A 25,663-nucleotide genomic window follows, 5' to 3' on the forward strand; every position below is an offset into this window, starting at 1 on the left:
GATATTACACATTCTGAAAAATTGGTCAAGAAAAAAGTAGTGTGTACTAGACATAATTTTGAAAGGTTACGTGTGTAATATGATATTCGTCCTCAAAAAGTGTGTAGCAGGGATTTGGGGTATAGATTGGGTGACTACTTATGTATTTTGCCAAAAGAATTTAAAGTTTTGTGAGTAGAAAAACTTCAAAAACTACTCTAGAGTTGTTTTTGAGATGTGAAGATTTTGTGCCAAAAATGACTAAAATATATAAACAAATAGATATTTGAAAACAAAAGCCATTGTAATTATCCCTTATTGGCCAAAGCAAGAAGTTACGTCCAAAAAAAGAAAAAAAGGAGAACGCAAATGAAAAATGAATGACATAAAGTAGTGATCAATACCAAAAGTTTTGCGATAATAATTTGGCCATTTTTGTAATCAGATATTTCCAAACTGGGACAAGCAAAATTTGAAATTTCGGTGACAGTCCAAACTCCAAAGCCTCCTCGGCGCAATACATATATTATATTATATTATATTATATATATAAAATATATAATTATATATATATATGTAAAAAGAAAAACGAGGATCACTACGTCCTGGCTTAGAATGCGCCTTCTCTCTTCTCTGCAGACAAACCATAACGAGAAAATTTCGGCCTCCAACCATTTCTAACTTAATAAAAGCCTTCACGTTCGAAACCCTCGCGACGTCCGCATTCCTACATTTCATTCAAGGGACCAAAACACCATGTAAAAATACATACCAAAAATCAGGAGATCAATGATTTCCTCTGATTTTTTCGTTCGATAACTTACTTTTTGATCAACAGTTTTTTGTGTTCATTTATTTCTTTATATCTAGAATCAATGGACGAAGAAATGGAGGAATTCATTGTAGAATGTTCGGACGTATCCGAAATTGACTCGGAATATGAGTTTGACGCCGCTCAGTTCTTCGATTTCTGCCGGCCGGAGTCGACTTCCGAGGCTGAAGAAGCCGAACGCTGGTTTCAAACTGCCGGCAATTATCCACCTTCTCGTAAGTCATATATAAATGAATTTATATGTCCTCCGGCTAGTTTAATGATAAAGTCGTGATATTCGCGTTGCAGCTTTTGTTTCATATTGAGAAACACAAATCATTGGATTCAATATTGTGTTAATGTCTGGTCGTTTAGCCAGTAGAAATGTTATCTGTTTAGATTAAATATGTTGTTCTGCACTTCTGCTGGATTTGATGCTTGTTAGTTTCGAAATTATCTTATTAGACTAATTATCTGAGAATGCTGATGGAATGTACCTTAGTTCCATGTAATATTGATTGTGAATTACAGAAATTATATGGATCGTTTCTAATAGACTATGCGTGTTAGAAGCACAAGTCATAAGTTGATCTTTTTGATAGCGTTATTTTTAATCCGCGTAATGGAGATTTTCCTATCGTAGTTTTTTACTCACTTTTTCTTTTTTTATTTTGACTGTTTATTTGGAAACTTGTTAGCTCTCATTATAAAGTTAAACCTGGGGAAAGAGATTACAGCAGGAAACTCAAGTGGTTGCTCAAGGTTACAAGAAGGGAAAACGGCAAAATCAAATTGCAACAGCTCATACATTTCTCCTGTTGGTTCGCCCTCCAAATCGAAAATTAAAGGTACTATATGTGTAGGCATTATCTCGTTCACTTTTTACATTTCCGGGACGAAGAACTGATATGGTGTCCATCTCATTCAAATGAGTCGGTAGCCAATTTTGTTGACTTGGTTTGGTTTGGTAGCCAACCTTGTTGAATTTGTATAATTTGGTAGCCAATTTTATTGACTTGGTTTGGTTTGGTAGCCAACCTTGTTGAAATTGTGAAAAGGGTGTGTAAATTGTCAAATATTGTAGGCTTTAGAGAGTGAGGTTTTGGCTATAAAAGGAGAGCTTTAACTCTCATTTCTACACACCAACAAAGAGAGAAAAGAGAGAGCAAGGTATTCCATAAACTATAAGAAAATAGTTTGTGAAGAAAAATAGAGTGTGAGAGATATTGTAGTGAGGTGGAAAAAGCAAAAGAGTGTTTATTTCTTTTGAGGGTGTAGTGGTCTTAGGAGTATTTTTTACTCGTTACTACACAGTGTAAAATTCCTCGCTATAGTGATATCAGTTGCTCTTCTTGGCCGTGGTTTTTTCCCTTATTCAGAAGGGTTTCCACGTAAAATCTTGGTGTCATTATTGCTGCATTTCTATTCTTGCTGATTTAACCATAACTTAGTGTTCTGCGTTTATCACTAATACCGTGAATACTATTTTTACGGGGTTTATTCCCAACAAGTGGTATCAGAGCCAAGGTTCTATCTGAGTATGCTCTGTGGTTGCAGCACAGTCTGAACTTCCACATTAGAAAAGAATTACTTTGGTCTCCTAATAAATAGTATTTGTATTTGTGATAAACGATGGAATCCAACAATAGTAGAATGGTTACCTTGAATGGCACAAATTATGCCATTTGGAAGGGCAAAATGGAAGATTTACTCTATGTCAAGAATTTTCATCAACCTGTCTTCGCCGCTGTAAAGCCTGATAATAAATCAGATGAAGAGTGGAATCTGTTACACAGACAGGTTTGCGGCTTTATTAGACAGTGGGTTGACGATAATGTTTTGAACCATATTTCTGGGGAGACACATGCTCGGACCCTATGGGAGCACCTTGAAAGTTTGTATGCTCGGAAAACTGGAAACAACAAGATGTTTCTGATAAAGCAGATGTTGGGTTTAAAATACCACGATGGTTCCGCGATGACAGATCATCTGAATAATTTTCAGGGGATCATGAACCAGTTATCTGCTATGGGCATTAAATTTGACGAAGAAATTCAAGGCTTGTTTCTACTTGGTTCCCTACCAGATTCTTGGGAAATTCTTAGAACTTCATTATCAAATTCTTCTCCGGATAGTGTGATCTCTATGGATCTTGCCAAGAGCAGTCTTCTAAATGAAGGGATGAGAAGAAAATCTCAGGGTTCCTCCTCATCAGATGTCTTGGTGACTGACTCTAGGGGAGAAGCAAGAATCGGGGTTCTCAAAATAGAGAACATAATAGAAGCAAATCCAGAAGCAGACTTAAAGATATTGAGTGTTATCATTGCGGGAAGAAAGGGCACACAAAGAAGTTCTGCCGGATTTTGAAAAAGGAGAATAGAGACAAGGAAGAACAGAAAGAAGATGGCAATCGTGTGGCCACTGTCACTACAGAAAGATCTTGTTACAGTCCTTGATGCGGATCTGATAAATATTGCTTGTGATGAGTCAAGCTGGGTTGTGGACAGTGGTGCCGCATCTCATGTGACATCAAGGAAGGAATTTTTCTCATAATATACTCAGGGTGACTTTGGAACTCTGAGTATGGGTAATGAGACTGTATCTAGGGTGGCTGGTGTTGGAACGATTTGTTTGGAAACTAGTATTGGAACTAAACTAGTTTTAAACAATGTAAAGCATGCACCTGATGTTCGTTTGCACTTGATCTCTGTTGGTGTTTTGGATGATGAGGGATATGTTAGTACCAATGGTGCTGGAAAGTGGAAGCTCACTAAGGGCTCCATGATTGTGGCTCGTGGGGAAAAGCGTTGTGGTCTATACTGGACTACGGCCTCTACCTGTGTTGATATGGTGAATGCCGTTGAGAGCCATAACTCTTCAACGTTATGGCATAAGAGGCTTAGCCACATTAGCGAGAAAGGACTAAATGTTCTGGCCAAGAAGAAATTGTTGTCAAATTTTGAAAGTGCAAAATTAGAAAAATGTGAGCACTGCTTGGCTGGAAAACAAAAAAGAGTTTCTTTCCAGTCTCATCCTCCTTCAAGAAAGACAGAGTTGCTTGAGTTGGTGCATTCAGATTTATGTGGTCCAATGAAGACAAAAACTTTGGGTGGTGCACTTTATTTTGCTACCTTTATTGATGATTGTTCAAGGAAACTTTGGGTCTACATCTTGAAGACTAAAGACCAAGTGTTGGGTGTCTTTAAGCAGTTTCAGGCTTCAGTTGAAAGAGAAACTGGAAAGAAGCTGAAGTGTATTCCGTACTGATAACGGTGGTGAATATTGTGGACCGTTTGACGAATACTGCAAACAACAGGGTATCAGACACCAGAAGACTCCTCCTAAGACTCCTCAGCTTAATGGTTTAGCAGAAAGGATGAACAGGACATTGATGGAAAGAGTCAGATGTTTGCTTTCTGAAGCAAAGTTGCCGAATTCCTTTTGGGGTGAAGCTTTGTTGACCGCCGCACATGTTATTAATCTATCCCCGGCGGTTGCTTTGCAAAGTGATGTTCCAAACAAAGTTTGGTATGGCAAGGATGTTTCCTATGACCACTTGAAAGTGTTTGGTTGCAAAGCTTTTGTACATGTGCCTAAAGATGAGAGGTCAAAATTAACTGCCAAGACAAGGCAGTGCATCTTCATTGGTTATGGCCTTGATGAGTTTGGTTACAGGCTATATGATCCAATTGAGAAGAAGGTTGTGAGAAGCCGTGATGTTATCTTCGTGGAGGATCAAACCATTGAAGATATTAACAAAGCGGAGAAGTTAAAATCTTCAAGTTCTGAAGGTTTAGTTAATCTTGATCAAGTTCCTCATACAAATGGGGATGACACTGGTGGGCTCAATGATGATGGTGATGCCCAGAACCATATTCCAGATCAACATATTGATGGTGATGGGGATAACAATGCTAATGTTGATGAGGTAGATGCTCCTACTCACGAAGCTGTGAACGAGTTAGATATTCCACTCAGGAGGTCTTCTAGACCTCGTACTCCTTCCTCCCGTTATTCACCCAATGAATATGTATTACTCACTGATGGGGGAGAGCCTGAATGTTATGCGGAGGCCATAGAAGATGAGCACAAGGATCAATGGATTGAAGTCATGCAAGATGAGATGAAATCTCTGCATGAGAACCATACTTATGAGTTGGTGAAATTGCCTAAGGGCATGAGAGCTTTGAAGAACAAGTGGGTGTTCAAAGTTAAAGCTGAAGAACATAGTTTGAAGCCCAGATACAAAGCTAGATTGGTTGTCAAGGGATTTGGTCAAAGGAAACATATTGACTTTGACAAAATATTTTCTCCTGTCGTAAAAATGTCCTCCATTCGGACAGTTCTTGGTTTGACTGTCAGTCTTGATTTGGAGATTGAGCAGATGGATGTGAAGACTGCTTTTCTTCACGGTGACTTAGAAGAGGAGATTTTATATGGAACAACATGAAGGCTTCAAGGCAAAAGGTAAAGAAAATCTTGTATGTAAACTTAAGAAGAGTCTATATGGATTGAAGCAAGCTCCCAGACAGTGGTACAAGAAGTTTGAGTCTGTTATGGGGGAGCAAGGCTACAAGAAGACTTCTTCAGATCACTGTGTGTTTGTACAAAGATTTTCTGATGACGATTTTATCATCCTCTTGCTATATGTGGATGATATGTTGATTGTGGGCAGGAATTCTTCTAAGATTGACGAGTTGAAGAAACAGTTGAATAAGTCTTTTGCAATGAAAGACTTGGGTCATGCTAAGCAGATTTTGGGCATGAGAATTACTCGTTCGAGAAACGAAAGGAAGTTTTACTTGTCACAGGAGAAGTACATAGAACGTGTACTGGAGCGCTTCAATATGAAAAGTGCTAAGTTGGTTCGCACAACTCTTCCTGGTCATCTGAAGTTGAGCAAGAAGATGTGTCCAACAACAATGGAGGAAAAAGAGAGAATGGCCAAGATTCCTTATTCCTCTGCCGTTGGAAGTTTGATGTATGCAATGGTATGCACTCGACCAGATATTGCTCATGCAGTCGGTGTTAGCAGATTTCTCGAAAATCCAGGAAAAGAGCATTGGGAAGCTGTAAAGTGGATACTCAGGTATCTAAGAGGAAGCTCACGTGAATGCTTATGTTTTGGAGGATCAAATCCAATTTTGAAGGGCTATACAGATTCTGATATGGCAGGTGACCTTGATAACAGAAAATCCACTACTGGATATTTGTTTACTTTTTCAGGGGGAGCTATATCATGGCAGTCGAAGTTGCAGAAGTGTGTCGCACTATCTACAACTGAAGCGGAGTATATTGCGGTTACTGAAGCTGGCAAAGAGATGATATGGCTCAAGAGATTTCTTCAAGAACTTGGATTGCGACAGATGGAGTATGTTATCTATTGCGATAGTTAGAGTGCAATAGACCTGAGCAAATACTCCATGTACCATGCGAGAACAAAACACATTGACGTCAGATATCATTGGATTCGTGAGCAAGTGGAGAACGAATCACTTCAAGTCAAAAAGATTCACACGAGTGAAAATCCTGCAGATATGTTGACCAAGGTGGTACCAAGAGACAAGTTCGAGCTATGCAAAGAATTTGTCGGCATGCACTCAAACTAGAAGACAGTGCTACCTCCTCTAGATGAATGAGGCTGGAGGGGGAGATTGATATGGTGTCCATCTCATTCAAATGAGTTGGTAGCCAATTTTGTTGACTTGGTTTGGTTTGGTAGCCAACCTTGTTGAATTTGTATAATTTGGTAGCCAATTTTATTGACTTGGTTTGGTTTGGTAGCCAACCTTGTTGAAATTGTGAAAAGGGTGTGTAAATTGTCAAATATTGTAGGCTTTAGAGAGTGAGGTTTTGGCTATAAAAGGAGAGCTTTAACTCTCATTTCTACACACCAACAAAGAGAGAAAAGAGAGAGCAAGGTATTCCATAAACTATAAGAAAATAGTTTGTGAAGAAAAATAGAGTGTGAGAGATATTGTAGTGAGGTGGAAAAAGCAAAAGAGTGTTTATTTCTTTTGAGGGTGTAGTGGTCTTAGGAGTATTTTTTACTCGTTACTACACAGTGTAAAATTCCTCGCTATAGTGATATCAGTTGCTCTTCTTGGCCGTGGTTTTTTCCCTTATTCAGAAGGGTTTCCACGTAAAATCTTGGTGTCATTATTGCTGCATTTCTATTCTTGCTGATTTAACCATAACTTAGTGTTCTGCGTTTATCACTAATACCGTGAATACTATTTTTACGGGGTTTATTCCCAACAAGAACTTCAAAGCTGCTTAATAACAGTTCAACAAAATCTGATCTCATTTTTAACTCACATCAGAACATTCAGCTGATGGATCTATTTGCAAGTATTAGAAGAGAAGTTCTGTTATACTAGCACATCTTAATCGAATCATGTGTTGAGTTTAACTCAAGTTTGGTTTTTTGATATCCGGTTCTCTTAAATTGCAATTTGTTTGTCTTCAATAGGCTTGTTTTTCAGTTAAACTTGTGTGCTATCACAATGCAAGATTTGAGCTAAAACCTGATATTCTGATTTGGGTTATCCTCTAAACTCTGCAGAGGCACCTAATCAAATTATACTAGTTTGTCGAGTTCCGGAATCTGCTGGACTTATTTGGCCTAACTTGCAGAAGAAATAGTTACTAAAAAACATGCATATTCAAGATCACTCTTTGGGGCACTGCAAGTGTTAGTAGTTGCATGGTTCGCGGAATTATTATCTGATTATAATTATGGCTTCACCATTGACTTTCTTCTTTCTCTTCTTCTTTTCTTTTTTGTATCGGAATGCTTGCATACTTGAGTGTTGACATTTCGCTATTTCTTAGCTGTTCTAAAAACATGCATATTCAAGATCACTCTTTGGGGCACTGCAAGTGTTAGTAGTTGCATGGTTCGCGGAATTATTATCTGATTATAATTATGGCTTCACCATTGACTTTCTTCTTTCTCTTCTTCTTTTCTTTTTTGTATCGGAATGCTTGCATACTTGAGTGTTGACATTTCGCTATTTCTTAGCTGTTCTTGTTCGGTTATAGTTTTGACCTTTGTTTTCTTTGCTGCCTGCTCTTTTTCCTTTTTGTTTTCCCAAATTATTTTATTTTTCTCTTTATATTCTTGCCGTTAAATTAACTATCTGAGTGTACTTATTAGGTTTAGTGTCAGAAATCTGTTAACAGTAGGTTAAACAGTAATTTTATTAGCTCCTATTTGTTCATGGTTAACTAGCAAGAGTTCTGAAAAAATAATTGCAACTTATGTCTTGCAAGACTTCAACAGTGTTTAACTAGTTTTCCTTGAACCCCCTCAGGAACAATATCCAAAGGTCAAAGGGCTCATGAAATTTGTAAGACAAATCCGGAGCCAAGATCTTCAAAAGCAAGAGGTTCAACATTAATGAAGCCCACGGCTAGTCATTTGGCTAAACAGAAGTATGTAAAAGATATACATTCTAACTTTTTTTTAAGGCTATACTTTCAATTACTATAAGATGAAGTCCAAGTGAAATTAGTTTTCTTACATTCCTTCATGCCAAAAATCTATAGAAACTGCTTTCTGTATAATTACGTCAATCACAACATTACTTAAAACCTGCAGTTCAGGCTTGTGTATGTTTCTGCAGTTCAAGTCATTCAGTTTATTGGCACTCTTGACTTCTTGGACAAGTTCAAGTATTACTAACTTTTTGCTTGCATTTTCTCATTCTTCAATTGCTAGGTTTCAGAAAACATCTAACAAGACTGATGTGACAAGCTCACAGAATTCTTTGGCATCTGAAAATTTTGCTACCAAAAGGCAAAAGCTAGAGATCGGTTATCTACTTAAGGTGCATGCAGTTATTCAATTACTTTTTGATTATAGTATTATTTTGTTATACTCTGGTTGGCTTTTAAATGTAAACTTCACACATTTATTCCTTAAACAGAAGGGAGCCTCATTTCTCTGTCCTCTTTCAGTATAATGTTTCATCCATCCAACTCCTTCCATAGGATTGTTTCCCTCGTGTATGTCAAGTTTAAATATGCCAGCTTATTTTTACTCGTTATACTTTTTTCCTAGATCTTGGGACAGTGTCTTCTCATAAATTAATACTAGGAATTTGCTATTTGATATTTTGGAACTTGGTCGATTCAGGAAAAGTAGTTAATTTAGATTAGTTGTGGTTATGGAAAGCTACAGGCAAAGATAGAAGCTAGAAAAACATGGAGGTAAAATTATTTTATCATTTTTACTTCACTGACAACATTAAGGTATTCAATAACAGATGTATCTCCATGTAACAAATATGGTCATTCAGTTTCATGAAATAGACCTAACAAAAAAAATTAGGTGCAAAACAGTATCTTTTTTGGCAATAGGTACTAGCCTGATGAAATTACTTCAGTGGTTGCTTGAGAGAAGGTTAATGCTGAGAAAACAGTGGCAAATAGGTAGTAAGACATTTGGAGTAGCATTTACTCTTCCAAGTGATATTGGTCTAGTGGCATTAGATTTATTTGTCTAAACGATGCTGTTCTGTACAATATACCTTCACATGTATGGTCAGATGACAGAATTAACCTGCTCGAGTTAGTTAGCTATCTCTAGGATATGTCAAGGAAGAAAATATTCCCATTACTAAAAGTTGTGAACTGCTAGAAATATTTTTAATTCCTCATTTTTATCTTGCAAACCAGATTGCTCATTTGAAGCATCAACGTCTGTTATCTCACAAGATATTGAAAAAGGTACAGTTTGAAGGCTTCTTAATTGTGGTTTCGCATTACAGATGATGTTTGGAAGCTATTTAAGCATCATTTTTTGCAGCTTGTGAGCTATTACTTTGTTTTGCAGGATACTTCAACCATCTCTAACTCGGCACATCCCAAATCTAAAGTTACTGTTCCTAGAGAACCTGAACTGGAAACTCTGCAGAGGGCACAAAGGCGAACGTATGCTTTTAATTTAATTGTTTGCTTTCTTAGAGGATGTTTGGATTGGTTTATTTTAAGTGTTTATTGGCTTTTAATCACTTTTCTAGTTTTTGTGGTGTTTGGCAATGATAAAAAGTGCTTAAAGCACATACTCTTAGGCTAAAAGTTGGTATTACCAATTTATGGCTTTTGGCTTTTAGCTTATAAGCTATTTTTTAAAAGCCAATCCAAACATCCTCTTAGTCTTGTATCTTAGTATAAAACTGCTTCTGGTACTAGTTGGTAATCAGCTCTCGGGTCTTTCTGATTAAAAGTTTCAGGTGCAACAAGGACTCAGAGTCAAGTGAAATCACAAAAGCCAAAACCCAAATGTTTAAAGCACGGCCCGTGAACAGAAATGTTGGTACTCCAAGTAGTGCTCCCTTTTGAAAACATTTCAATAACATGACTTCTCCACTTAATCTTTCATCTGAGACTTGTCTGTTTGTGCTTTTTGCAGATTCTCAAGGCCCCTGCATTACCTCCTCTCAGAAAGACTAGAGCACCGTTGCCTGAGTTTCATGTAATTAATCATTGCTTTTTCCACTGCTCCTATTTCTCACATTGATGTTTAATCAATTAAGCTTACCTCGGAAAAGAAAACACGATTACTTCCCAATCTGGGTCTCCTTAGTTCGTAGTCTGCTCATCAGTTTTTTCAGTTGAAGATATGGATAGTGCTGCTCAACCTTCATCTTATGTAGGATACTGCTAGTGTATATTTTTTTCATATTTTATCCTGTCACGGAGTATTTAGAAAAGTTATTGGTGTTCCATACTATTGGTGTTTGTGTCTAAACGCTCTAATTGGTGAGGGGGAATGAATTGGCACAATACACATTATTTATAGGTGTCTTTAGATTGTCTGTTGGCCATAGTGATCTTTTGGCTTTGGGGAGTAAACTAAGCTCTTTAGAAGAAAGTAAATTGAGTCCTTTTCTCTTTTTAAGTGTCCTGACTAATTTGTGTATGCTCTAAGTTTTCTTGCACTTAACTGATGCAGCTTATGATTAAATCAACATTGCAACATTTGCATGTATTCTGCAACTTTAGTTTCTATGCTTTCAATCGATGGGAACTAAGTCAGCTAACTCTTTCTTTTGTTTTATGGGTACTGCAGTTATCAAGCACTCTAAATGCTGATTCTGCCACACAGAATGCTTTAGTGGACTTTAAAAGGTGAGATGGGCTTCTTGACTTCACCAGTCCAGTAACTATACGCGTAAGAACAAAATTAAAACTGTGACGTTCTTAGTTTTTTAAACTGCTCTTAACTATTTTCAGAGATCTCATGAGACAAAATGCATATTTTCCTCTTGGAAGCATGTAGAATCTTTTCATGAATCTAGTTAACTTTATGATTCACCATATAGAATTCAATCTAAAAGCATCACAAAGTATCATTCCGTGTATAGCAAGTCCAGCTTGTGCTTATACTGTTTGACTTGATTCTCAGACCAAACACTCAAACTGCTGTTAAGCAGGGGAAATCTGTAACATCACTCAAATCAAGATCTCATAAATGTAACAAGGTGGCATATTACCTGACTTATGTTATCCTCTTCTAGTCTTTTCGACTTTTGACTACATGGTATATGCTTAAAGATCATGTCTTTATACAGATCTTTCCAAGCAAGGAAGATAATGTCATAGGTGAAGACATTGGACAAGAAAGTACCTACTCAATGGTAACACATGTCATATGCTTTTGATAGACTTCCCATTAAATGTGTCTTGTCCTCTTTTGGTTCTTTTCCTTGTTTCCTCTTATTAAAGGTTAATGTATCCTTATATGACAGGACTCTAGATCCATATTTGATGAGAAACTTTCAGTGCATCCATCAATTGAACTGTTTAATAAGGTACTAGTTTCAAATGATTATGCAGGCCATATTGAATTCCTCTGAGGGTGTGTACTACCAATAACACAGTAGACTGAATGTATCGGACTTTTATATATTTTCGCAACTTACTCATGTCTCAGCCAAAAGACTCTAATCTTGTTTCATTTTTAATCCTAGTTATCCCTTAGATCTGAGAAGAAAACAAGTGAAGTGTCCCACCCGAAAAAGAATCCCTCAGCAAAGGTGAGGCTAAAGTTTCTTAGGGAGGACTTTTTTTTATTATGCAGATGAATTACTTCTAATACCCACTTTTCTTATATAGGAGTTAAAAGAGAACGCTCCAAATTGTTTGCAGCTCAAAACTCGGGTATGAAGAATAGAAAGATGCTAGATTCTTTTAACTGTTGGCTGCAACTTCTTCTAATTGACATTTCAATTATACAGAGATGTGTTGGAAAGCCAAATCAGTGTGCAGCAGAGAGGGGCACTACCAGGATTGGGTGCCAGTCCAGCATGAACAGGTATCCTATTGCTTGAGTTTCATAAATAGGAAAACAGAAAGTCCACAGAAGCACTTCTTATCAAGATAGAACTAGAGCTTCTTTTGTTTACTTTTAGAGTTAATAAAAGGATGCTTAAACATATCGCTGGATCCTTTGAGGCCTTGTGCCACCATAGTCTTAAAGTTATGGACTTGGAATTAGAAACTATTGCTTTACACCATTTAATTCCCTTTGGTTAAAATTCATGAAACCCTTGAAGTGTTAGTCAGTACTATTTTTATCTCTTGTTTTATCAAATGATATTCTATAATAATGACTTGCCGTCCTTTAAAATTGAAACGCATCCCAGCTTGCCATTTGTTTGAAAACAAGGTTGACGTTAATCTGGCAATTGCATCTACACATGCCTTGTCACTTCCATGGCGACATACTTTGTCGTTTCAGTTTTTAGCCTTTGTTTGCTGATAAGGGATTCGAGGCCTGAACCAGAAATAAAAAGGTCTCATAAGTCATATCATGTAATGGTAGAGCTGTTGAGCTCAATAGAACAATGAAGAAAGGAAAAGAAAATAACAAGGAGAGAATTAAAATTGCATAATCATCGACAACTATTACATGTACTGACTCCCTATTTAATCTGCTCAGAAAAGGAATAATCTAACTAACACATTCAATGGGTGACACGTGACAATCTTCTAGAGACTACTATTATACTATTAGCTAGCGTATCTAATGCAGGATCTAACTATTGGGCTGACTTCTTTACTACTGATGGCCCATACTGACTTCACTTGGTGGCCCAAACTAGCCTGAGCCCAAGTTGCCTTCCTGTTCTCTACATATCACAAAAGAAAAATAGAAAAAGACAACCTAGAGATTATTATTGCTAACTGTTGAAGTTTGGCAAAATGCCAAAGTCCCACATTGGTTGGGAGTTAAGTTTGGGGGGATTTTTCCCCTATAAAAGAAGGCCTAATGTTTAGGATTGAAATACACCTCTCATTTGCCTTCTCATCTGTTTAAGGCATTTGTATCTTCTCTCTTTAGTATTATTTCACTTGTATTTTTGGAGTGAAATAAAATATTGGTTGTGTCCGAGGAGTAGGCAAAATTAGCCGAACCTCGTAAATTCTGGTGTTCCCTTTATTGTTGTTTTATTGTCTTATTTATTATTTGGTGGCTGTCATAATTTTTGGTATAGTAGTTGTGACTTATTCACACTATATACATTTGGCTTCCGCAACAATTGGTATCAGAGCCAAGGTACTGTCTAAGTATGCTCTGTGGTTGCAGCATAGTCTGATCTTCCACATCAGAAAAGATTTATCTTGGTAACTGAGTCAAGGTTCTGTCTGAGTATGCTCTGTAGTTGCAGCTTAGTCTGATCTTCTACATCAGAAAGGAAATAATCTTGATTTGTGTCGTCAGCTATTAAATAATATTTGTGTCAAATATGGGGGACAATAAACAAGAAGAATCTACATCAAGTGTCAACAATACGTCATCATTGGCATCTTCGCTTATGACAAGAATTGTGTCAAATGCGAAATTTGCGGTAGAAATTTTTGACGGGTCCGGACATTTTGGGATGTGGCAAGGCGAGGTTCTAGATGTCCTTTTTCAACAAGGGCTAGATCTGGCCATTGAAGAAAAGAAACCAGATGTTATTGGAGAAGAAGATTGGAGAATTATCAACCGTGTTGCTTGCGGTACCATTCGATCCTACCTTGCTAGAGAGCAGAAATATCCATACACAAAGGAAACTTCTGCAAGTAAATTATGGAAAGCACTGGAGGATAAATTTTTGAAGAAAAACAGTCAAAATAAATTGTACATGAAGAAGAGACTGTTTCACTTCACCTATGTTCCTGGTACCACGATGAATGAACATATCACCAGTTTCAATAAGTTGGTCACAGATTTGCAAAATATGGATACAACTTATGATGATGGTGACTTGGCCTTAATGTTGTTGGCGTCACTTCCTGATGAGTACGAGCACCTTGAAACTACTCTACTCCATGGAAATGACGAAATTTCTCTCAGAGAAGTTTGTTCAGCTTTGTACAGCTATGAACAAAGAAAGCGAGAAAAACAGAAGGGCGGAGAAGGAGAAGCACTGTTTGTGAGGGGTCGTCCTCAAAATCAAACGAGGACAAAGAAGGGAAGATCCAAGTCAAGATCCAGACCCAGTAAAGATGAATGTGCCTTTTGTCGAGAAAAAGGGCACTGGAAGAAAGACTGTCCGAAGTTGAAGAATAAGGCCAAACATAACAATGGAAAGGCTATTATGGATTCAAATGTAGCTGATTGTGATGATTCAGACTTCTCATTAGTTACAACAGAGTCATCAACATCATCAGACATATGGTTGATGGACTCGGCTTGTAGCTATCATATGTGTCCCAACAGGGACTGGTTCATGGAATTTCAAGAAGGAGAATATGGAGTCATCCACACAGCGGATAACAGCCCTCTTACCTCATATGGCATTGGTTCAATACGATTAAGGAACCATGATGGAATGATCAGAACATTGATAGATGTTCGATATGTACCGGATTTGAAGAAGAATCTCATCTCTGTGGGAGCCCTAGAATCAAAAGGGTTCAAAATCATTGCAGAAAATGGAGTGATGAGAGTATGCTCCGGTGCACTAGTGGTAATGAAGGCTAATCGGAAGAATAATAATATGTACCGCTATCGTGGCAGTACAGTTATTGGGACAGCGACAGTAACATCCAGTGACGACAAAGAGGCAGAAGCAACCAAGCTATGGCACATGCGCTTGGGACATGCTGGAGGAAAATCCTTGAAAACTCTATCAGATCAAGGATTGTTAAAAGGAGTAAAGGCTTGCAACTTGGAGTTTTGTGAGCATTGTGTCAAAGGGAAACAGACAAGGGTTAAATTTGGTACAGCGATCCATAATACTAAAGGCATTTTGGATTATGTACACTCTGATGTTTGGGGTCCTTCCAAAACACCTTCATTGGGTGGGAAGCACTATTTTGTAACCTTTGTTGATGATTTTTCTCGAAGAGTGTGGGTGTATACAATGAAAAACAAGGATGAAGTGCTGGGAATTTTTCTCAAATGGAAGACGATGGTGGAGAATCAAACAGGCAGGAGGATCAAGTGTATTCGCACAGACAATGGAGGTGAATACAAAAATGATCATTTCAATAAGGTCTGTGAAAATGATGGCATCGTCCGACACTTCACTGTTAGACATACACCACAACAGAATGGAGTGGCAGAACGTATGAACCGGACCTTGCTGGAGAAGGTACGGTGTATGTTGTCCAATGCTGGCTTGGGCAAAGAATTTTGGGCTGAGGCAATTACATATGCATGTCACCTCATTAATCGTCTACCATCTGCTGCTATTGATGGCAAAACACCATTTGAAAAATGGTACGGAAAACCTGCTGTAGATTATAACTCTTTGCACGTGTTTGGCTCAACTGCATATTATCATGTGACGGAGTCAAAATTGGATCCAAGGGCAAAGAAGGCTATTTTTATGGGAATTACTTCTGGAGTCAAAGGATATCGCTTATGGTGCCCTATGACAAAGAAAGTAATATTCAGCAGAGATGTTACCTTTGATGAATTTGCTATGGTAAATAAGGTAACAGAAGATACCAAACAAAATGAAGGTGCTTCTAAGCAGGTGGAGTTTGAGGGAAAATTTATTTTTCCTACACAAGAAGCAGAGGAGGAAACAAATGAAGATTACCCTCTGGAAGGAGAGCCAGTAGAGGAGATTCCAACTCAGGAATCTCAACAACAACTTGAATCAATAGCAACCAGCAGGCCAAAAAGAACAATAACGAAACTTGTTCGTCTCATAGAGACGGTTGCTTGTGCAACCTCAATTGTAGCTGATGATGTTCCTACTACTTATAAAGACGCTGTCCAAAGTTCAGAAGAAGATAAGTGGAGGATTGCCATGAATGATGAAATACAGTCCCTTCATCAGAATCATACATGGAGATTGGCCAATCTCCCGAAGGGAAAGAAAGCAATTGGGTGCAAATGGGTATTTGCAAAGAAGGAAGGATTTCCTAACCAAGTAGATGTTCGCTACAAAGCAAGATTGGTGGCCAAAGGATATGCTCAAAAGGAGGGAATTGATTACAATGAAGTGTTTTCTCCAGTTGTAAAACATTCCTCCATTAGAATTATGTTGGCTTTGGTAGCACAATTGGATTTGGAACTAGTTCAGATGGATGTAAAAACTGCGTTTTTACATGGAAACTTGGAGGAGGAAATCTACATGACTCAGCCAGAAGGATTCAAAGTTGCTGGAAAAGAAAATATGGTGTGCAAACTTGAAAAATCGTTGTACGGATTGAAACAATCTTCTAGACAATGGTACAAGCGATTTGACGAGTTTATGTTGCGGCAAGGGTACAAGAGAAGCAAATACGATCATTGTGTGTATTTGCACAAGCTTAAAGATGGTTCCTTTGTATATCTTCTCCTATATGTTGATGATATGTTGATAGCTTCCAAGAATTCGGAAGAAATTGATAAGTTGAAGATTCAACTGAAGAAGGAGTTCGAGATGAAGGATTTGGGTGAGGCAAAGAAAATTCTTGGCATGGAGATAATTAGAGATAGACGTTCAAAAAAACTCTGTTTATCTCAAAAGGAATATTTGAAGAGAGTACTTCAACGTTTTGGCATAGATGACAAGACTAAGCCAGTTAGTACTCCACTTGCTTCCCATTTTAAGCTAAGTACTACTATGTCGCCAATGGATGAAGCTGAACGAGAGTATATGTCAAAGGTACCATACGCAAATGCTGTTGGTAGCTTGATGTATGCAATGGTTTGCACAAGGCCTGACATTTCACAAGCTGTTGGAGTTATTAGCAGATATATGCACAATCCAGGGCAGGAGCATTGGCAAGCTGTGAAGTGGATTCTACGGTATATTCATAATACTGTAGATGTCGGGTTAGTTTTTGAGCAGGAAGACAATCAGTTTGTAGTTGGATATTGTGACTCAGATTTTGCGGGTGATATGGACAAACGAAGATCAACTACTGGTTATGTGTTTACTTTTGCAAAGGCACCAGTTAGTTGGAAGTCTACTTTGCAGTCAACAGTTGCTTTGTCTACAACAGAGGCAGAGTACATGGCTATTACAGATGCTGTGAAAGAGGCAATTTGGCTTCAAGGATTGCTAAAGGAGCTTGGTGTTGAACAAAAAGGTATCACAATTTTTTGTGATAGTCAAAGTGCTATTCAATTAGCGAAGAACCAAGTTTATCATGCAAGGACGAAGCACATTGATGTTCGGTATCATTTCGTACGAGAAATCATAGAAGAAGGTGGAGTCACGGTGAAGAAAATTCATACTACAGAGAATCCTGCTGATATGCTGACAAAGGTGGTGACTGCGGTCAAGTTTCAACATTGTTTGGATTTGATCAACATTGTTGAACACTGAAGATTGAAGATGAAGACACAACCAAAATTTGTTATTGAGAGAGAATTGAAAATGTGGAATTTTGCCAAGGTGGAGATTTGTTGAAGTTTGGCAAAATGCCAAAGTCCCACATTGGTTGGGAGTTAAGTTTGGGGGGATTTTTCCCCTATAAAAGAAGGCCTAATGTTTAGGATTGAAATACACCTCTCATTTGCCTTCTCATCTGTTTAAGGCATTTGTATCTTCTCTCTTTAGTATTATTTCACTTGTATTTTTGGAGTGAAATAAAATATTGGTTGTGTCCGAGGAGTAGGCAAAATTAGCCGAACCTCGTAAATTCTGGTGTTCCCTTTATTGTTGTTTTATTGTCTTATTTATTATTTGGTGGCTGTCATAATTTTTGGTATAGTAGTTGTGACTTATTCACACTATATACATTTGGCTTCCGCAACACTAACTTGCTACCTTAGTGTTTGTCTTATTTTTTGTGTTAATCTTTGCGTCTAACTTGCACATTGATCTCTCAGGAGCTTGGGAATTCGATGACAATCTAGCGGTTAACATTTGCGGTTGTTGAATTACTGCAAGTTGTTGCTTGGATCTAGGATGGGTCCCCCACTTGCAGAGACCTCTGTTTCATGGATGGTAGATCCTCCTAATTCCTGGAGTTATTTGGAAATATTTGTCTTTAGTTATAGGAAATAAGACTGTCCTCCACACTTGCAACACCAAAATTTTGTGGCAAGCACTGTACAGCAAGTCAAATGTAGTGTATTCCTTTTGGTATGTTATGTACATCTACAAGGTACATGTGCTAGGATGGGGATTGCAGTCTTTTAACTACCCAATATATAAATGTATACAACTCTAACAGTTCAAATGAAGTTACACAGAGGGAAAGACTGCTTCTGTCTGTTGCCCAAATCCTCCTTTACTCTGCAGCTTCCATTACCCAGGAACAATTTTGTGGTGTCAACATCCTTTTCTCCGTCTATTTGTTAATTACAGGGAGTGCATCCAAGTTTCATTCCACAAAGCCCTTCAAGATATGCAAAGTCCACTTGGACTTCGTCGTGTCTTTGAAGGCTATACTTAACAGGCAGCATACATGAGATTGTGCACCATGAGTTGGCTTCACAAACTCTTGGCTTTCTGCAGCTGAAGGTTCAAGTTGTAAAGGAATGAGATAGTGTTGGAATGACAGCAGAAAGTGGCTAGGTATGGCAAGGCAGTGGTCTGTTTTGCCTGTTACCTTCCTCCGCATTAGTGATCACTTGGTGCACTTACGCTTCTTATCTACTGTTTGACTTCTCCTTAAAAATACTTCCACTCGGAAGGAAAAAAGTTCTATTTGTCTTCATTTGAAATAGGCAGATCTAACGAATAATACCACTTAATAGAACCTACTTTACTACCAACTTTTTTCGGTTTACCATTCATGAAAGCAAAGATGTAAAGAGGCAGTGAAACTAAAATATGACGTCAGATGCAAAAGTAGACTGCTAAATTTAATGTGATTAAATAGCACTCTTTGCACTCCTTTACATGGACAAAAACACAAGTCCTAGATGGAAATAGATCTCAACATAGATTGTACAGAATTAACAACTTTACTGGGTATAGATCTGACCTATTCTGTATCTCGCCCACCATAAAACATTAAATCTATAAATGTGAAATAACCTTAACCATACCGTGTGCCTAAACATCTAATATGTGAAATCTCTAGCAGCAAAAGAACTTTGGCAGCATCTTTTCAAGATTCATGATCTTTGGTGGATATTAAGTTATATCAGTCAACCCATGTCAAAAGGTGTTTTTGGATATAGCTTCTCGAAATCTAACGAGCCACTGTGCATCGGAGGAATTGTCATTCTGCTGGGCTTGCGGTAGCCCTTTCCCAAGCACAAACTTTGTATAATCAATGGATTTGGGAGGGTCTAAACAAGGTTTGGTTGGTGGGGGAGGAAGCAAGGAAACAAGTACCCTAGCAACCTCATGCATCGTTGGCCTCTCACACGGGAATCTCTTTGTGCACAGCAACGCAAGCTGAAAAGTCTTCCTCACATGCGTTAAATCCATGCATGTAACAGATACTTCAGGATCTACAGCCTCCATCACGGTGTTATTATCCGCCTTTGACAATATCTGCAACACAAATTAAATTAGCCAAATCTAATGTAATAGGAGTGAAATCATATACAAGTAAAATGGTAGAGCAATTAGTGGAGAATAATACCAGCTGATGTAAGTTTAAGTCATTATGAACAGGTTTTTTTCCTGTCAAAAGCTCTAGGAGAACAATGCCAAAGCTGTAGACATCTGACTTTTCAGTTAACCTGGATGTTCTGGCATACTCAGGGTCAATGTAGCCTATGGTGCCCAAGACAAAAGTTGATGCATGAGTTTTTGCAGTAGGGATGCATTTTGCAATCCCAAAATCAGAGAGATGAGCCTCGAAATTTTCATCCAGTAGAATGTTTGAAGATTTCACATCTCTGTGGATGATTCTTTGGTTGCAATCATGGTGAAGATAAGCAAGACCTTGAGCAGCTCCAACAGCAATTTTCAAACGTGTTTCCCAATCAAGCTTCACCTTTTTGGATGGCCCTATGACATAGATTCAGTTAATGATTAGCCATTTCCAAATCTATACAGATCTAGAGCGTCATTCTCTGACAGGGAAGAAACAACAGTAATAAACATTAACTAATTAATCATCAGTATAACATGAATATGTTTCATAAAAGATAAGAATAAAGAGGCTACTAACCATGCAGAAGATCCCAGAGTGAACCATTCTCCATGTAGTCATAAAAAAGGAGATTACCATGAGGAGAAAGTGAGTAACCATGCAAGCTAACAAGGTTTCTGTGCCTGATGCTTCCAATTGTCTCCAGTTCAGTCTCAAACTCACGCAAGCTGTGCGGATGAGTGTACAGTCGCTTGACAGCAATTGGTCGGGAATTTTTCAACACACATTTATATACAGTGCTGGAAGCACCATATCCTATTATGAATTTCTCACTCAAGTTCTCTGTAATCCGCATAATGTCATCATATGTATGGATTGCCATATCCATGTGGAGAACCACAAGTTTGGGAGAACCTACGTTATTAGAAGGAAAAGGGAAAAGGGTAACATTAAAACTTGAAATTTTTGAAGTACAAAAGAATAGAAAAGCCATCAAATAATTTCAACCTTGATTACTTTTAGATCCCTTCAGAAACTGATGTGGTTGATTGGACTTGTACACAGCAACTATAACCATTGATAAAAGAGCTATTAAACCCAATGCTGTACAAACAACAGCTGTTCTGGAGAACAAAGCTGCAATGAAAAGATCACAAGTCATTTCGAAGCACATGATAGTACAATACCAAAAGATTTGGACTCTAATGCTCAAAAATGAAGCATACCTTTGGACTTTGGTGCATAGGGGTCACATATTGAACCTCTCCAGTCGCCACAAAGTAATGGGTTCCCCACAAAGCTGATGGTTGCAATAAGGGGGTCGTTCACTAGTGCAAATGAGTGAGTAATGAAACAAACTAATTTATGTACAAAAGAATACCTGTCAGGCGTGAACCGCGAGAAATTTCGTGACAGAGGAACAACACCACTGAAATTGTTGTAGGAAATATTCCTGATGGAGAAAGGCATGGATAAGTAACTCCAACAAGATTCAGAATGTGTATGAAGGAAAGGAAAAAAGAGATGAACTCACAGACTAGTTAGGCTGAAACAATTGGTCAATTGGTCCGGGATTACTCCACTAAGATCGTTAGCAGTCAATGTACTAGAAAATGCAACCGAAACAATAAGTGTGTTAGAACTGGTCCTGATATTGAAGACAAGCTAATTAAACTCTACATCAATGCACTTGAGAAAAACTGAATGTGCTTACAGAGTGATCAAGGTCTGCAACTGCCCTAGTTCTTTTGGGATGCCACCAGATATCTTGTTGCATGACAAATCACTGCAAGTATAAAAACCAGTCTCAGCACAAGAAGATCAGTATACTAAAAGATCTATGTATTGTAGGCACTGTAACCAAAGCTCTCTGCAGAAACTCACAGGGTCTGTATACTTTTCAGATTGCCAAATTCTACAGGAATCTGTCCGTTAAGATGATTGCTGCTAAGATTCCTACAAGGTGCAATGACATTGATTATATTCAAGTCACAAGATAATATAAACTTCTGGAACATCTAAATGGCTAATATCTCACAATGTTAGAAGATGCTCCAAATCTCCAATAGAACCCGGGACAGACCCAGAGAACTCATTGTTAGACAGATCCCTAAAGACATACCAGTGTTAGTATGAGGAGTCACTTGAATTACGAAATTAAGACAGACGGTCAAGAACTCACAATGTATCAAGGTTGATGATTCGCCCAAGCGCAGAAGGTATGCGACCTTTAAATTTATTTAATGAGAGATTTCTGCAAGGTACATCAACATGTGTGTTATCATATGAACAGAATTCAAACCAATACCAACCAAAAGGTTGAAACATAACTACAACATACAGGTATGTCAGGCTCTCTAGATTCTTGAACCCGGAAGGAATGGACCCGTTTAAATTGTTACCATGAACATTACTGAAAAAGAATTATTATTAGAATCACTATGAAGAGAATGGCGAAGGAGAAAACATTCAAAAATATAAGCAAAGCCTTACAATTGATTCAATGCTGTGCAAGAGCTGATATTTTCAGGAATTGGTCCCTCCAACTTGTTATTTGCAAGATTCCTGGTAAAAGAAAGCTAAGAAGCTGATATTCAAAGAAAAGCAGAATATGAATTATACTGCAACTAGTATAAAAGGCTCACAATTCAAATAACTGATCCAGTTTGCCAAGTTCGGGAGGAATTTGACCAACTAGCTGATTGTCATTTAATTGCCTGTAAATAAGATAGATTAATGCATAAAGCAACATATAGCGTCTGCACGGTGTATGCTAACAAAACCACTTACAAGTAACTAAGTTTAGACATATTTCCCAGCTCTGCTGGTATCGGCCCTGTAAGTTTGTTCCCATGCAGGTAGCTGTTGAATGTAAAAGTGAATCAAACAAATCTAGTCAAACGCAAAAATATATGCATTCAAATGGAGGTGAACTTACAGCTTCCCAGTGTAGGATAAATTGCCAAAGATTGGAGGAATCGCTCCTACTAACTCATTTTCACTCAAGTCCCTACAAAAGAGTGATGTCATGCAAGATTTTGACTTATAAGCGGTAACTACTGAGATTGGAGTTGATAAAAAAGAATTTATGTAGTAGAATGAATACTCACAAAACAGCAAGGGCTTGCATTAGACCAATCACTTCCGGAATCTTACCAGTCAGCCTATTTCCTTGCAAAGACCTGTTGAAAAGACCACAATCTTATTTATTCACAGAAATGAACCCGAAAACAGAATAGACAAGGTAGAAACAACAGCTAAAAATCACTTAAAGCAAAGTTCACTAACAAGGTGGCCACTTGTAAAAACCCAATATTGTAGGGAATCTCTCCAGTAATTTGATTGTAAGAGATATCCCTGAAATTGAGAAAAAAACAATTTTGTTAGCATTGAGCAGCAGTAGCAGAAAATTTATAGTATCACATAATAAGGGCAAGGGAAGGAGACTGACAGTATCTCAAAGCTTGTACAATTTCCAATATTATCTGGAATTGTTCCGCTGAGGTTATTGCCCCGCACATCACTGAAATAATATGAAACTTGTGAAGTCAGAATTATAATAGAGATATAACACCAGGCGGACGACAAAACATTATGTAGAAAATATAGCAGAGCACATACAAATACCACAAGCCGGTCAACTGGCACATATCAGGGGACAGTGTTCCTGTCAACAAGTTGCCTCTTAATCCACTGCAAAACAGAAGGAACAGAAACATTGTAAATTTCACAACTTAAAAAGGATCTTCAAACACCAAAAGAATGTACTCACAGATATTGCAGAACTTCATTCCAATAGATCAACCTTGGTATCTCACCAATGAGCTGGTTTCGAGCTAGATCACTTTATCAATTAAAAAAACCATCTTTTAATCATTGCTATTGTCAAAATATTTCAAAAGAGACAACTATATCAAGTGATCTCACAGTGTCTTTAGGTTAGGGATTTGGGTTAGCGTGGATGGGATTGGACCAGTCAACTGGTTGTTTTTCAAGGTCCTGCACACCACGGAGAGTTCATCAGGTGTGAATTTAATTTATTCATCATGACAAAATTTTAACTAGTTATCAGAAAACATCAAGATAATGAGGTTGTACAACTCACAATAACTCTAGCTGTTTTAGCTTAGAAATTGAGAAAGGTATATCTCCAAAGAGCAAGTTATCAGACAAATCACTGCAGAACATAGCAACCATTTCATGAAAACCCAGTGTGAGCATTACAAAACATACTGATAAAAAAAAAATCAAAAGCAACAGGGTGAAAATTGTTTACAGAAAGATGAGAGAAATGCAGCTGCCAATCTCATCAGGGATTTGACCAGTTAATTTATTTCCCTGGAGGTCTCTGTCAATATCATTGAAATATTACACATCAGCATGGACGATGAATATCCAGCAATTGACATAGAACAATTAAATACTAAAAAGAGAAAATGAACCATACATAGATTGCAGATTTTTCAAATCTCCAATGGCTGGTGAAATTTCCCCGCCTAAGTTCAGATTTGACAGATTCCTTCAGCCAACAAAGAACGCAAATTCAGCTAAGAATCATATATTTTCAAACTACTATAATAATAAAGTTGTAATACTACAGCTAGGAGCTCATCAGATTCCAGCTACTGTTGCTCCGGTTAGGAGACAAGGATGGAGAGCATACAGCGCAACAACTGACATGGAGAAATTGCCACACAACACGCCTCGCCACGAGCAAAAATCCTCATTATGAACATCATCCCAATCTAGCAACACGTTTGCTACGTTGCTAAACGATTCCTTGATCGACATCAGAGCTTTGCCTACCCAAATAGTTAGAGAAAGTATATTTAGCATTTATCAAATTAGTAGGTAGATACTAAAAGCTGGCGTCTGTAAAGTTAAATAACTCGGAACTTTTTTTTATCAGAGCTAAACAACAAGGAATGTTACATAAGAAACGTAAAATAGAAATAAAATTTCGATGATAACCTTGGTATTTCCCAACACTACAACAGAGCGAAGCAGAGGAGCTAGAAAAAAAAACTCCAGATGTTGAAAAGGGAAAAAACGAAGAAAATACAAAAGGAAACACTAGTAAGTTTGAGAATCCAACGCGATAGAAACAGTATTACAAAATGACCCCGAGGCAACACTGCAGTATTCTCAATGTGTGAAAAAGTAGTGAGAGTTACCTTCTTCGTTCAGAGATGAAACGATCGGTAAAAGAAGCAATATAGACCAGAGTACTGCGCGCGACCGGAATTTCATCTTCAGCACAGCGAAATTCAAAACAAATATGACCGGAGAAGAAGATGAGCTAGCTAGCTTGCTAGAGTAATAAGAATGTGTGTTATGTGAGAGAGAAGAGCAAATGCAGAAGAGTAGCAGAAGCAGGCATTTGGCGTGAAGTGAGAGAGTGAATATTGAAATGCGAAGTGTGTGTCTGTGTTTTTAATGTCACCAGTCACTCACCCAAACCCACACCCAGTAGAGTGTGTGTGTGTGTGTGTTTTCATGAAGACAGAGAAAGTTGCTAATGGTGGTTGCAGTATCAGAAACCAGTCTCGTATAAAGAGAGAGAAAGAAAAGCTATAGTACTACGAGTATAGTAAACGGCAGTGAAACGACGTTAGTTAATTACTGTAGAAAATAAAAAAGCAGTCGCAGCGGCCGTCACCCGTACTACCATTTCCCAAAGTGGTTACTTATTATTTTGACAGCTAAAGTTCGGGATTTTTCATCTCCTATCCACGCTCTTTAGTAGCGCGTAAGAATGTTTCTCTGTTCCATTACAGCGCGTGTTTGAGTAGGGAAAATGGGTATTAAAAAGGGAGTGCTTAAAATCTGAAGTTGATAAGGCAGGGGACAGAAAGTGATTGGTTTGGGAAATAGGGAGTAAAAGTTACTCAAAAAATTATAATTTCCAAAAGAAGTAGGATCGCATTGGAA

The 25,663-nt window shown here is 37.9% G+C and overlaps 2 protein-coding genes across 4 annotated transcripts; one reads left to right on the forward strand and one right to left on the reverse strand.

Annotated features, from left to right (window-relative positions):
• Window positions 1-594: 594 nt before the first annotated feature.
• LOC104210343 (protein TPX2-like) lies at window positions 595-18,462 on the forward strand. 2 transcript variants are annotated; one of them, XM_070170993.1, is made up of 16 exons: window positions 595-1,026; window positions 1,489-1,638; window positions 8,107-8,227; window positions 8,514-8,622; window positions 9,473-9,523; window positions 9,630-9,727; window positions 10,024-10,108; window positions 10,209-10,271; window positions 10,869-10,927; window positions 11,205-11,280; window positions 11,371-11,436; window positions 11,548-11,610; window positions 11,770-11,835; window positions 11,915-11,959; window positions 12,037-12,113; window positions 18,066-18,462. In XM_070170993.1, exons 1-16 carry the CDS (start codon window positions 855-857, stop codon window positions 18,082-18,084), a joined length of 1,320 nt encoding a protein of 439 aa, XP_070027094.1. In that variant the 5' UTR covers window positions 595-854; the 3' UTR covers window positions 18,085-18,462. The 2 variants fall into 2 exon arrangements, with proteins under 2 accessions (XP_070027094.1, XP_070027095.1); XM_070170994.1 differs by having other exon boundaries at window positions 10,030-10,108.
• Window positions 18,463-19,025: 563 nt separating this feature from the next.
• Window positions 19,026-25,291, reverse strand: LOC104210344 (LRR receptor-like serine/threonine-protein kinase ERL1). Of its 2 annotated transcripts, none has more exons than XM_009759233.2 (27): window positions 24,907-25,291; window positions 24,396-24,534; window positions 24,180-24,251; window positions 24,009-24,080; window positions 23,838-23,909; window positions 23,660-23,731; window positions 23,505-23,576; window positions 23,354-23,425; window positions 23,184-23,255; window positions 23,021-23,089; window positions 22,843-22,914; window positions 22,671-22,742; window positions 22,523-22,594; window positions 22,378-22,449; window positions 22,226-22,297; window positions 22,074-22,145; window positions 21,915-21,986; window positions 21,771-21,842; window positions 21,617-21,688; window positions 21,447-21,518; window positions 21,267-21,338; window positions 21,114-21,185; window positions 20,959-21,032; window positions 20,750-20,869; window positions 20,312-20,647; window positions 19,778-20,148; window positions 19,026-19,686 (listed from the first exon to the last, which is right to left on the reverse strand). In XM_009759233.2, exons 1-27 carry the CDS (start codon window positions 24,980-24,982, stop codon window positions 19,345-19,347), a joined length of 2,895 nt encoding a protein of 964 aa, XP_009757535.1. In that variant the 5' UTR covers window positions 24,983-25,291; the 3' UTR covers window positions 19,026-19,344. The 2 variants fall into 2 exon arrangements, with proteins under 2 accessions (XP_009757535.1, XP_009757534.1); XM_009759232.2 differs by having other exon boundaries at window positions 20,741-20,869; window positions 24,907-25,290.
• Window positions 25,292-25,663: the final 372 nt, after the last annotated feature.

Source organism: Nicotiana sylvestris, chromosome 3 (genome assembly GCF_000393655.2).
Source record: "Nicotiana sylvestris chromosome 3, ASM39365v2, whole genome shotgun sequence".
NCBI lineage: Eukaryota > Viridiplantae > Streptophyta > Magnoliopsida > Solanales > Solanaceae > Nicotiana > Nicotiana sylvestris.

Bases quoted from the DNA above. Each gene is read 5' to 3' on its own strand.
- LOC104210343 (XM_070170993.1), top strand. From the start codon at position 855: ATGGACGAAGAAATGGAGGAATTCATTGTAGAATGTTCGGACGTATCC. The intron at 10,928-11,204 runs GTGAGATGGGCT...CTTGATTCTCAG, and splicing joins GCTTTAGTGGACTTTAAAAG to ACCAAACACTCAAACTGCTG. The intron at 11,836-11,914 runs GTGAGGCTAAAG...TTTCTTATATAG, and splicing joins AAAAGAATCCCTCAGCAAAG to GAGTTAAAAGAGAACGCTCC.
- LOC104210344 (XM_009759232.2), bottom strand. From the start codon at position 24,982: ATGAAATTCCGGTCGCGCGCAGTACTCTGGTCTATATTGCTTCTTTTA. The intron at 21,339-21,446 runs GTAAGCACATTC...TGCATTTTCTAG, and splicing joins TTGCAGACCTTGATCACTCT to TACATTGACTGCTAACGATC. The intron at 20,870-20,958 runs GTATGCTTCATT...TTTTCATTGCAG, and splicing joins CTATGCACCAAAGTCCAAAG to CTTTGTTCTCCAGAACAGCT.